The sequence below is a fragment of the Daktulosphaira vitifoliae genome, unplaced genomic scaffold, assembly GCF_025091365.1.
Source record: "Daktulosphaira vitifoliae isolate Bord-2020 unplaced genomic scaffold, ASM2509136v1 Scaffold_1, whole genome shotgun sequence".
Lineage (NCBI taxonomy): Eukaryota > Metazoa > Arthropoda > Insecta > Hemiptera > Phylloxeridae > Daktulosphaira > Daktulosphaira vitifoliae.
The window spans coordinates 31,371,232-31,385,553 of record NW_026099572.1 but is presented as its reverse complement, the minus strand read 5'-3'; the positions used below and the strand labels follow the sequence as shown (position 1 = coordinate 31,385,553).

The following is a 14,322-nucleotide window of genomic DNA, read 5'->3' as shown; positions in this document are numbered from 1 at the left end:
TTTTATGCAGTCATCAGTGGCGACAGACCCTTGTTCCTTTGCTGAAACACTAAAGAAAACAATGGAAACCATACGCCCAGTGTCAACTTCAAACCACGGAAGTAAAAAAGTTTTTATATATAAAGATCTAGCATCCTGTTCACACGTTTTCGTTCGGGTCGACCGGGTCAAGAAACCGCTAGAACAACCATATGAAGGGCCGTACAAAATTGTTCAACGATACGAAAAAACCTTTAAATTATTAATTAGGCAAAAAGAATGTATCATATCAATAGACAGACTGAAGCCATGTTTCAACGAAAATGAAGATAATAACACAAATCTATCAATAACAACGAACCAGCACAACCAGAGAAATACAACTACAAGACCAACAATAATACAAACAAAACAAACCAAGTCAGGAAGAACCATCCGCCTCCCCGTAAGGTTTTTGTAAATTGTGAATTGTATCACTTTTATATTTGTATTTGTATTTTTATATTTGATATTTGTAACTATGTATGTTTAACGTAAAATTATCGTTTTCACTGGAAAGGGGGTAATGTAGGGATTAACAAAGATGTTAAATAACATGTCACAATGAATGCGTTTATATATGTTTATATGTTTTATCTTAAATGTACTGCAGTACGATATCACTCCGTGTATTATTTTTAGTATCGCGCTGTTCGTCAATCCAGTGACACTTTTTATTTGTACTTTTTTTTATGTATGTNTGACACTTTTTATTTGTACTTTTTTTTATGTATGTATACATCATATTTCATTATTAAAAATTATTAATTATTATAAATTTTAATTGTAGTATTTTTGTAATAAATATAAACACCAAAACACTACAAGGTATATGTTAAAAGGACGCAGTATTTCAGGAACATTTTCAAAAATTTGGTTGAAAAAGTTAGTTTTTGTAATAAAGTTTCTATTTTAAATCCCCCCCAGTGAGCAGGTTGTGTTAGATTTTCAAAAAAATTATATCAAATGAAAGATCTAAGGTTTTATTATAAAAAAATATTATTTTAATTTGTTAATATTTGAAAAAGTTATGGCAGTTTTATGTAAAAAAAACATCCTTATAGAAGGTGATTTTTATCGCAAATATTACATTTTTTTTTAAATTTTGACAACAATTTGCACATAATAGATAAGGTGTCGGGACAAATTTTAGCTTCGATGCGAAGCTGAGAAGGTATTAATTTTACCATGATGTGTTTTTTTTTTTTATGTCTGTTGCCACTTTTTCTCAGCTCTCACTGGACCGATTTCTTTTAACAATACGTCAAACAAATTAAAATAATTTTTTTTTATACTAAAACCTTAGATCTTTCCGTTTCATTTGATATAATTTTTTTGAAAATCTAACACTTAACCTGCTTATTGGGGGGGATTTAAAATAGCAACTCTTTTATAAAAACTAACTTTTTAAACTTAATTTTTGAAAATGTTGCGGAAATACTGCGTCCTTTAAACATATATCAAATTAAAGCTTATTTTATGTATTATAAAATGAAAAAAAAAAAAATTTGTCCCGACAAATCTATCTTCTATGCGAAAATGCCTACCGTATTCAAAAATATGCTATTATTGTGTTAATATTTTTGGTTATGTATTTTATTTTATTATAAGGGGATTACACTGATTTTCATAAATATTATATCAATCTAAATGACATAATATAAAAAATTAATCATATTTAAATTTTTTTGTTTTTTTGAAGTCGAGAAAAATAACTTTAAAATTTTAACTATCTAAATTTCTGTTTTTATTAAGTGACGAATGAGATGTACGGTTTTTGAGACGGTAACATTTGGATCTTTCACAACTTTGGCACAGAATTTTTTTTTTTTAATTCTTTTTGAGTTAAAAAAAAATGTTTAACTCATTTGATTTTTATCTCATTTAGATTCAATAACTTCAATAAATATCAAGGATTCCATTACTGTAGTCTCCTTTCGTGAGAAGAAATTCATATTAATATTATTTTACTATCTGATTTTTTTTTGTAGCTATCATTTGTTTTCTCAGCTCTCATTCGACCTACTTTTTTGAGAAATTTTTTTTTTTTATTAAACACTATCTACAGATTTGCATCGAAGCGTTTTTTATGATAGTGATTTTAATCACTGTCAGATATCATCACTGTGCTGGGTTTTGTTAAAATAAGTTTTTTTTTAATTAACCCCCTTATAATCGAAAAATATTTTATAATAACGTTAAAAAACATAAAAATACATTTTTGAAATGTACTTTGAGTTTGTAAATTTCTTTCTGCAAAGTGACATTTATGAAGAGGTTTTTATATACATTTAAAACCACCCCTATTCAGGTAGGGGTGTACAGATACGTGGAACGTGGAACATTCAAAATGGTGTTGTGATGATAGTCTCCTTAAATAACTTTCTACTCTTTAAGACCTTTGAATACTCTTATATTATTAATATTTATGAAATTTAAATAATTAAATATTCTTTTAGCTAATACAATTAGAATAAGATATTTTAATATTTATTTTTAAAATATTTCCTCTTAGTATCGATACCGAAAAAATTTTTTCAAATTATAACGTTAATAGTTTAAATTAGTTATAATTTATGATATTTGTTTATTAAAAATTTTTATATAATTATTTAAATATAAAAAATTTATTTTTAAAATTAAAAATAATTGGTTTAAGACAACTTCGTATATATGACACCTATTAATCAAAAGTTATGTTAATGTAATTATTTTAAACATTAAAAAATAATTTGTTAAGTAAACAATAATAATTTTAAGAAAATTATGCATTTATTTCTGAATCTATTAAAAAATTTAACTTTTTTAATAAGAATTTGAGTCCTTATATTTAAATAATTTTTTGTATAAATACTATAATTTTTCATTTATTCATTTATACATTAATATCTTATTACCTATTTAAAATTAATTAAATTTGAAACGGAAAATATTAAATGATGAATATTCAATTTATAATATTACTGTTTGCATATTGCATTATATCAACTTTTTGTGTCCCGATTATATTTAATGATGGACTATCAAAAACTGAAGATTCTCCAAAAGAACACGATGACATACCAAATAATAATGAAAATTCTCCAAAAGAACATGATGACATATTAAATAATAATGAAAATTCTCCAAAAGAACATGATGACATATTAAATAATAATGAAAATACTCCAAAAGAACACTATGAAATGCCAAATAATAATGAAGATACTCCTAAAGAACAAGTTGAAATGCCGGTAATTTAATAATTATATATAATAGATTATTATAGATATAACTAACTAAACGTTGACACAAAATTTCAACTTTTATACAAATTAAACACAATATTCATAATGTCAGACAATATTTAACAAAAAACCTTTTTATTAAGACTAAACGTTACTTAAAAAAAATAAGTATACGAACAGTTATAGTTAATTATCGTTCAAGTATTTAAAATGCAATAGTGTCACAAATTCCAATATCATTGATAATTTTTGTAACTGATAAAGGAATTGTACAATATTATTGTAAACTATTTGCACAATAATATGAAATTGTACAACAGTCTCTACTGCTTTGTCTTCTGCCCAATCAGAGAGCTTGATTTTTTTTTCTATTGTTCTCGGCTAAGTGAACTATCTGTTTTCATATAGTCTGTGGTAATATAGTAATATTTTACCATAAAAACAACGCTGCCGGTCTTACATAAGATTGCAGCTGAAACGCACGCATTTCACATAATGTATTAAAACTATTTTACTATTTAAAAAATTGCATTTTTAATAAAAAATATTTTTAAAAATTTAATATTAAGAATATACAATTAATTTTTTTATTTTAATTCATTTTAGTAAGTGGTGCAATCGTCCCGTCGTTCAAACCACCAGTCGCCACTGATTTTGATTACACAATAGACCAACTATTTTCTTGTTTAAAATTTTTATATGAATACTGTTAATAATTTCAACGCTGATTCTGAATTTGGCTTTAGATCTTTTCTATCAAATTTAGTTTTAGAGATAATTATCAATTAGTTATTAAGCAATAATTACACAGTAAAGTTATCATAAAAAATATAATTCTTATTTAACTTTTCTAAAATGATTTTATGATTAATAAGAGTTGTGCAAAATTTGAGACTGTTTCATCAAGTTATTACCATTTTTTGGTTTTTGAAAGTTGAATTTGATTGTAATTTTTCAAAAAATAAAAGCTGAACTTTTGAGTATACATTTTTTTTGGTTTGACTTTTTAAATTAGTTGTATGTTTCTTTATTTTTTTTTTAAATCTGCAGTTATATTTCATGAATCGTTTCACATTGAACTTCTTATGGTTTAAATGGGTCGTATGCTACGAGCTTGTATTAAAGATAATTTTGATTTTATTATGATAGCAAATCTAAAAATTTAATTATGAAATATAAAAAGATGTTTTTGCTAACAAATTATTAACCAAGTTGTACTTTAGAAAATACAAGAGTAATACAATATAGTAGATTTTTTACATTTTTTGAAAAAAAAAAATTTTTTTTCAGTAAATTAATAATATATAATTTTTAATAATATTTTCATACTTCTAAGGTATAATTAAAAAAACTCAAATTAATTTAAAAAAAAATGGCTCATAAATAAGAAGCGAAAAATTTGACTCAATTGTTTTACCAAATACAACTAAAATGTACAGATCATTTTTTAGGAAAACCATAATTTAAGTGTCATTCAAATTGTTTGGAATCGAGTAAAATCAATATTATTATTAGCAGATTCATATAATGATAATAAGATTGCTTTTAAAGACATGGTTGAAGTATGTCGAAAAGAATATGGGAAAGATATTAGTGATGACTATGAGGACATGAGTAATTATAATAAAATTTTTGTTTATAATTGATTTGGTAATGAATTAAGATATTTAATGTGAGTATAACTATTATTTATAAAACAGACTTATAAATAAAATAACAAAGAGCAAGTAATTATTAATATTAATTATGTTTTTATTAATTACTTGTGCTATCTCACTCTCATTAAAAATTATAATTAATATATTAAATACTAAATACATAAATTTGGAAGTGACTAATTTTATATTTGTAAACCAATTCAGGATCATTTTACAATAATGTCACATATAATAAAAACAAGTTAAAAAGAACATCCTCGTCTTTTGAGAATAACCTTAAAAACATTTACAAAAATTCCCTTAAAAAAGATTATTACAGTAATTTAAAATCACTACACGAGAACAAAAAATATAAGAAGTGTAAAATTTAGCTTAAGTGTTCCTTACATATTTTTATTGACTTAATGCAATTCAATGGAAGTAAGAAATTTTGACGATCACTAAGTATATAGAAATTTTTTTTTTATATTTTTGCATATTTAGAATATTCAGATTAATTTTAATATTTAAAAATATAATAGTTTATTGACTAAAAAATACATATTTCCATAATTTTCTACAATAATATTAGTTTAATTACTATTTCTAATTAATTTTAGTTTAATAAAAAAAAAATTGAAAATGTTCAATGACCAAATATTTAAGCCGTATTTAATCAAAAATTCGTCTATTTAAATGTGGGTCGTGAAATATGAAAATATATATATGAAAAAAAAACTAAGAATTAAACATAAAAATGTGATATATATAGTTGATTATTTTGAATAATATAATATATCGCCGACCTGGCCTCAAATAATCTTCCTGAAAACCCTTGCGTCACCTAAAAAGAAAATGGTGCTAACATAGACAAACAACACTTTTCAGTAATTGGCGTTCCATCACTGGAGGGATTTCCAACCATGTTTAACTGTGAATTGTAAATTAATTGTTAAGTTATCCTATATGCTTATTGTACGAATATAATGTACAGATTGTATATTTTCAAAAAAAAAAAAAATACAATATATTATATTGATTAATATAATATTTAATCAAACCTAAAGATTATTTATTAAAAATTTATGATTGAAAAATAATAATTTATTTTTTTTTGGTTGATAGTTGCATAATAATACAAACATCATAAATTCTCTAAAAATATTTGTGTCAGAAATCATTCTATGACTTCTTGTTTTTGCATTTTTATGGCATCTTAAGGTTTCATTCGTATTTCAATTACTAAAAATAATAAATCTTTCAAGAAAATACTCTAGATATCATCTAAACATTCTCAGTCAATAAACATTTTATATAATTACTGTATAATAATTTGGATGTCAAATATAAAATTGATTGCTTCTAAATATAACTCTAAAGTATTTTTATACACTAAAACAAAAAATTGAATAATTGGTAAACTTTTATTCCAGAAAAGTAGATTTTATCCCTATCTTCGTTTGATTTAATTATCTAAAGCTAAAGAGGAAGTGATCAATTTTATACTTGTTGGCCATTTCAGGACTATTTTATAATATTGTAGTATATAATGAATACAAGTTAAAAAGAACATTCTCATTTTTGAGAATATTCTCAAAAAAGATTATCATTGTAATTTTACATCACTAAACGAGAGCATAAAATGTAAAAAGTGTATAAACTAATTTTTGTTAACTAACTATGATTTTATATTTCGCATATTTGAATGATTGAAAATATTCAGCCTAATTTTCATATTTAAAAATATAATTGATTAATGACTAAAAATATATATACTTTCAAAATTTTCTCCAATTTTGCTGTAAAAAAGTATTAGTTAAATAAAAAAAAAATTGAAAATATTCAATAGCCAATTATTTATCCCAAATTGAAAAATTTTGATTAGTTTTTAAGGAAATTAATTTAAATAATATTTTATAACTTTTTTATGACATACTATGACTATACTTTAATATATTTATAATACATAATAGCATCATATTTCAAACTTTTTAACAACTTAAAATTCATATATTTCGTTCGTTAGGCCCGGAAAAATTTTCTAAATAAGTACCTTAATTAAAAAATTAAGTTAAAAATAACTATTTTATAGAAACCAAATAATATTTATAGTTACGAAAATTTTAAATTATATAAATTATTTTTAGGCAGACTTATTTCATGAAATAGCATTGTAAACTACAAGAAGATATCCAAATTGATTAAATTTATCCGTTAAAGCACATTTTTATACAATAATTTCACATTCTTATACATATTATTAAATTTTTTAATAATAACTATTATTTAAAGTTATTTAAATTCATAATCTAAATAATAGTTATAGATGTAGTGAATACGTAATTAATATTAATTCTTAAAACTAATATCTTACCAACTGTAGAAATTGAAAAATTAAGAAAATAATTTAATTTTACAAAAATGTTTAATTTATGTTCAATTAGAAGATACAGAAATCACAATGGATTTTGCAATGACATTATTTTATGATGGATATGGTGAACATTTAAAAAAATTAACTATAGATTTGGGAAGATTAGCAAATAAGGATGGATATATTCCTACATTATTTGTACGAATTTTGTTTTATCATTATAAATTAGATTCCCATATATTAAACGAAATTTTACAAAGTTTGGATACAAAAGATAATTTAGTAGAAGGTAATTTTTTTAATTGTGAATAAGAATTATTTTCTAGATTTTACAACTAAAATAAAAGTTAGACATTTAAAAATATTTTTAATCCAAGAAACATGCCTAAATGTCATTTTATATTTGATTTACTCAAAACAATGTATAGAATACTTAAATATATCTTTATAAAATCAATGATTTTTCAATATATATTTCAAATATTCCTTCCGTGAAAGTTATGTGAAAGTATCAACATTTGTGTTAATTTAAATAATCCGATATTAAGCGAAAAAAAATTAAACAGCTATTTTGATTTCATCGTTTTACAAATATTCATTTAATAATTGTATTATTTGTTCTTTAAAAAAAAAACATATATATAGAGTGATTTATTAGTCACAGTACCTCCTTTTTTTTTTTAATATATATATTTTTTTAACGTATATATTAAAATCTTTTTTTTTTTTTTACGAGTCATAATAAATGTTAAGTTTGTTGTAGTAAAAAATTATTCATAAGGGTAGTCTTTTGGAGGAACTTTAAAAGATTAATGGGAACCTATAAATATTATTTTACTATTAAATGGAGAACAGTCTAAATAAAATTTTGACTAGTCAATAACCAGTTTTGTATGATTTTTATCATTATATATTATATTTTTTGAGTTGTTATAGTTTTTACTTATAATCGAAAGGAATGCACAACATAAAAAAAATTCTTAATTGTTCGATATGGTAAAAATAGAGAATCGCTAATCAGTACCGTGCTTCATGCCAGTATTAAATCTTCAAATGCTAATTTTCAAAACTATCCCTTTCCAAAAAAAAATCACTTTTTAAATTATTTTCGTTATACTTTTTTACTCTTTTTAAAGTATAGGGTGAGTATTGTATTGTTATGAGAGTGAATAAAATTTATAGATGCAGTTAAAAAGTAAATAATATTAATTCTTAAAACTAAACTTGTAACAATATTCAAATTTAGAATATGGATCAATAATTTGGAGCCCACACCAGGATTACCAAATTCAAAAATTAGAACACATTCAAAATCGCTTTTTACGGATGTTAGCATATAAGACAAATAGAATCGATCAAACATTAAAATCTGTAGCAATAGATTTTAATATTGAAACGCTAGAATTTAGAAGGCAATTTAATGATTTGAACTGGCTGTATAAATTGTTAAATTCTAATATTGATTGTCCTGAGGTTTTATCCCTAATTTCTTTCAACGTCCCGAAATTCTAATTAAGGTCTACTTATACATTCTATGTTCCTACATTCAAGCGTAACTACTGTATCTTCACACTGCTAAACCGGATGTTGTCATTAGCTAATAAAATCGAAAACTTTGATTTCTTTTTCCATAAGCCCCATAAAATGAAAAATTGTTTAAGGGAATATTGTATTTAGTGCATCGATTTCATATTAATAAACTCTAATTAGAACTATGTACTATCTGTATATGCTTTTTTTTTGGTTGTATGTTATTTTCATATATTGTTATTATCTATTCTTATACTTTTGTTAAACCTATATGTATACTCTTTTGTGTTCATTTTGTCTGTACTTTATGCCTAATAGGCGTTTATTATTCAAATATAAATAAAAATATTACACAATAAATAATCAAAAAAACTCATTTAATTACACTAATACATGCTATATTCAATTAGAAAATGATGAAATATCAATAAATTTTGCAAGAAAATTATTGTTTGAAGATTATGGGGATCAAGTTAAGCAAACAGCTGACTTTGTGAAATTTTCATCAATAAAAGATCATATTTCTGCGGTAGAACTAAGTACACTACTTCTATTATGTAACTTCGGTGACAAAATGCAGAACGAGCTTCTTGGTATAATGGCAAAAGTAAACGATGAATATATTAAACATGAAGGTAATTTTTTATATTAAAAATAAAACTTTTGTTTTAGACTATCAACCTAACAACTAAAATAAAAGTTAGACATTTAAAAACAAATATGTTCCAAACAAATTCCTTAATTTTATTTGCTCAAAAAAAAAAAAAAAAAATAGAGAGTATTTAATTATAATATTATTATAAAAATAAATTAATTTTCGATAAATATTTCAATTATTTTTTCCAATAAAGTTGTGTAAAAGTATGAACTTTCTTTTTCATTAAGGAAAGCCATTAAGTAAAAACAATTTAAAAAGATATTTTGATTTCACCGTTTCGCAAATATTCGTTTAATCTTTTTAATTCTTTCTTCAAAAAAAAAAAATCACCTTTTATATACAGAGTTATTATTTGAGCATAGTACCACCCCCATATTTTTATTAAATAATTAAGTATGCAGATGTTTGCTACAGTTAAATTGGTTTTATAATTGGGAAAAAATCAAAATACACAAAAATAAACTTATATAAAATCATATTCTTCTTGAAAATATGAGTTTAATAATATCTAAAATTTCATTAATTAAAAAAATGTCACTTACAAGTTATTGTCAAATCAGTAATGATATGTGTTTTAATTTACAGTGTAATTTTTTAAAAGTACTGCCCTCCATTTTTTTGTTAAATAATGATTTATTTATCATATACACAGATTAAAAATTTACTTATTATATTGAACCATGAAAAATGAAAAGTTTATTTTAATTAAATTAATGTGAACATATTAATTAAATGGAGAACAGTCTAAATAAAATTTTGACTAGTCAATAACCAGTTTTGTATGATTTCTATCATTATATATTATATTTTTTGAGTTGTTATAGTTTTTACTTATAATCGAAAGGAATGCACAACATAAAAAAATTCTTATTTGTTCGATATGGTAACAATAGAGAATCGCTAATCAGTACCATGCTCTTCACCAGTACTAAATCTTCAAATGCTATTTTTCAAAACTATCCCTTTCTAAAAAAAAAATCACTTTTTAAAATATTTTCGTTATATATTTTTACTCTTTAAAAGTATAGGGTGAGTATTGTATTGTTATGAGGGTTACATTTTAATTTAAAGTCTCCCTGAAGAATATTTTTAATCGTAATAAGTTATTATACATATGTTTTTGAAATTTTGTTTTGGGTGGGATATGCATAAGAATTATTTCTTTACTAAAATACATTTTAATATAAATCGTCTATAAGACGAAAATGTATAATGATAATATATTAATATATATGACGAATATAATTTTTATTTTGGTCATCGAATTTATATCAATCATAAACCTCAATTTAGTTCTTCCAAATATCAGAATAAATATTTTATTACTACTTACATTAATCAGCCTCGGAACTTATATTTTAAATATAAGAAGAACCTGATCTCGAACCTATAAAAAATGTTGGTTTCAGTTCATGATTATCACGTTGATAATCAATATATTTTTACTTTTATAAAAATGTTTTGTATCTCAATATTTTTTATACAATGTTAAAAGAAATATTTATATTAGTAGAAAGAAAATAATAATTTTTTTTTTCAGATTTGGTTAAACATTTAATGTGATGTGCATTACTGTATTTCAATGTAAAGATCTATTAATTGACTACTAATGGAGTATTTGCTGTTTTAATTATTATTGTTTAATAAATTTCTTGTGACTACACAACATAACAAATATTTTTCTTTTTAACTTACATTTTTATATAATTTTGCTCACTTAAAATTAATCCATTGTCAGAGGTACACAATTTATATTCATGGATCTTGGTCAAAACCAAAAATCGAAAGCAACTCGACGTCTGCTTAACTATATGTTGTCCCCGTCTCCTTGAAAGAGTTATTATTACCCAAAGGAAAAACAAATAATAGTGTACTTTAATCTCTGTCTTGAGATTATATAATTAAGAGAAACAGCTATTTTATGTTAACTACAAAGTGATGTGATGTGTAATATAGTTAATAATTATAAGTAAATATAGTTGTTAAAATTAAGTTAATCTTCCTCTCTAAAAGCTATGGCATATATTAGAGAGAACTGGAAAAACTGCAATGGAATTGAACTCCGGTACCTACGAAACGAAGCATGATGCTTTACTGACTGAGTTATAAAGTCTTCCTCAATTAATTGATGTGTTATTCCCAATAAATTTTTAGTTTGGATACGAAGCTAAGTAGGTATTGGTTTTACCTGGATGTACGTTCTTTTTAGGACAGTCCATGAAAATTCTCAGCTCTCACTGGACTGATTTTAATTATCAATACGTCATAAAAACAAAATTTTAATCTAATTGAAGCTATTAGTGTTGAAAATTTGAAAAAATCCCTTGTTTTTAGAAATCAAAAAATATATCTTAAAATTATAATTCCGTAAAAAATGTTATTTTTCTGCATTTCAAAACTGGTGTAACTTATAGCTTCGATGCGAAGCTTAAAATGGTAAATAACGCCGAAGAAGAAAGTAGTAGCCACGACTCAGATTGATTTTTTTTTAATAATAATAAATTCTCAGAGTAATAAAAAAACGTACAGAGGAAAAATTAATTTTATAATGTAATAATTTTAAAAGATAAGTTTTAAAATAAATTTTTACTTAATTTTAATTTCAATGCGAAGCTGAGAAGGTATTAGTTTTACTATGATATATTTTTTTTTGTGTCTGTTACCACTTTTAGTCAGCTCTCACCAAGCCGATTTCTTTCAACGATACGTCAAAAGATTACTAATCGTATTAGTCAAAATCATTACCTTCATAAATTGAAAAAATTTCCCTCATTCCTCGTAAGTGGGGGAAATCTACAAATAAATTACTAATTTAAAAATTGCTAAATTTTTTCAATTTTTTCAATTTTTTTCAACTTATTTTTATTAAAATATACTTATTGATTATTCATACGTAACCTAATTATCAAACATAAATATTTGTTGTATTAATTAGAAAGATTTTGTTATTATTTAGGCCATGTATTTTAAAATTAAACACTATCTACAGATTTTCATCAAAGCCTTTTTTTTGATAGTGAATTTAATCACTGTCCGATTTAATCTATACTAGACCTAACTATGCCACATCCCCACTGTGCCGCGACCCCCTGCGCTGGTTTTTTTAAACTCTTATTCCTATGAAATTTTAATAGAGTATACTAATGAAAATAGAGTATGCTTTATCTGAAAATCTGATGTAAAAAATAAATACGGGAATTTATTTATTTAATAGGCCACCCATGTACATTTTATTTTTCATATTAATCCTTAAAATTGTTCGATTATGTGAAATTGGCCGTCAAAGCCAAAAAAATACAATATTATCAATTTTTGAAAATGTTCCAGGACGTGCACGTTCATAAATCATATATTAAGTTAAAACTTTTAAAAAGTGCCTTGTGATGAAAAAAAGTAAAACTTCTCGACATTATTATTTTTTTTAAGTATATTTTACTTTTAAGTCAACAATAGCGAAATTTCAATAAAAATTCGTCATTTTTTTCATTTTGCTATAACTCTTTCAAAAATACACTGATTATAATGCAATTGTTAAATTAATCACTATTTACAGATTTGCATCGAAGACATTTTTATAATAGTGACGGTAATCATTGTCAGATATCATTTATACTTGTTCTCATTGTACCGAAACACTATTGTGCTGGGTTTTTTCATCGTGAAAAAAAAATTAATAAAAAAAATGTATATAAAATCTTGCACATTTCAAGTCAGAACGCAGTATTGTGGAGGTCCGCTAAAGTGGACTAAAGAGTATAGAATCTGTACTATAGATTGATATTCGACTCTGTTTAACATCACTATCGTAAATACTTATATAAGGATTCTTTTTTTTTAATTTTTAAATACAATATGTTCATATAGATTTAATTCGATTTCTTACTAGCATAGTAATCATCGTAATCAGTCCAGTGAAAGCGTAGTAATACTATGGGCAGACATAGAAAAGAAGCTGATTAGTCTAAAATCGATAACACATAAATTTTAAACGGAAGATTAAATGTACATTTTACATTTTAAACTAATTTGATGACGATTATAATCATCATCATAATAATAATGTTTTTAATAAAAATTACAATTTTTACTGACCCATTCATTAAGAGTGATTGGGATTTATTTCTAATTTTTATAAAAATGAGTATAAAATACTTTAACAAAAACATAATTAAAGGGGATAAAGCGGTAGATACCATCAAAGTAAATTACATGGCGATAATACAATTTTTTTCCTTATAAACAAGGTGATAAAAATATTTCCTATGAATACCCTCCGACAGAACAAATCCCTAGTATGTCTAAGTACTTCAATCATAGTTCCATTTTATTTTCCGAAACTCTTTTAATTAACATTATTCTCTCGCTTGTTACATTTTTTTTTATTGTTTCTTTATCTGTATTTATGTAAGTAATCGTAGTTCAGTAGAAAATACTTTTTAAATAAGTAGTCTAATATTCGCACACTGTCCTTTCTACATTTTTTAATTTAAAGGTCTAAGTAATATTAAACCACTCTTGAGTTTTGTAAAAAGAACTATAAGGTATAAGTTCACATATTCAGCAAAATTGGATGTTCAATTAATTAAAGTCAGTTGTTCGCGCTTGTTAATATGATAGGAAGCGATAACAATAATAATGATGGTCAATGTAATAGACAGCAATGTTTAATCTAAGCACTCACGCGGACAAATCGCCGGCTTATAAGTAAATTTATAATAAACACGATACAGTCCACTATTTAATATTTGAATTTACGAATTATTTATTTATTATATTTATTAAACCATTTGGCAACATTTGGTCCATCGTGCCGCATCCATTAATTAGTTTATAATTTGATTTTGTAAGTTTGTCATCGCCGTGCTCGTCGTCGTATGT

The 14,322-nt window shown here is 23.8% G+C and overlaps 1 protein-coding gene across 1 annotated transcript; it reads left to right on the top strand.

The window, feature by feature from the left end:
• Positions 1-2,882: 2,882 nt before the first annotated feature.
• LOC126894070 (uncharacterized) lies at positions 2,883-11,121 on the top strand. Its single transcript, XM_050664745.1, has 5 exons — positions 2,883-3,251; positions 4,697-4,859; positions 7,327-7,545; positions 9,197-9,421; positions 10,985-11,121. The coding sequence occupies exons 1-5, from the start codon at positions 2,955-2,957 to the stop codon at positions 11,005-11,007; spliced, it is 927 nt and encodes a 308-aa protein (XP_050520702.1). The 5' UTR covers positions 2,883-2,954; the 3' UTR covers positions 11,008-11,121.
• The last annotated feature ends 3,201 nt before the right edge of the window (positions 11,122-14,322 follow it).

What these genes read in the sequence shown, in the direction of transcription:
- LOC126894070 (XM_050664745.1), top strand. Translation starts at nt 2,955, where the DNA reads ATGATGAATATTCAATTTATAATATTACTGTTTGCATATTGCATTATA. An exon ending in TGATGACTATGAGGACATGA is followed by an intron (nt 4,860 to 7,326) that starts GTAATTATAATA and finishes ATGTTCAATTAG; the next exon opens with AAGATACAGAAATCACAATG. An exon ending in TGAATATATTAAACATGAAG is followed by an intron (nt 9,422 to 10,984) that starts GTAATTTTTTAT and finishes TTTTTTTTTCAG; the next exon opens with ATTTGGTTAAACATTTAATG.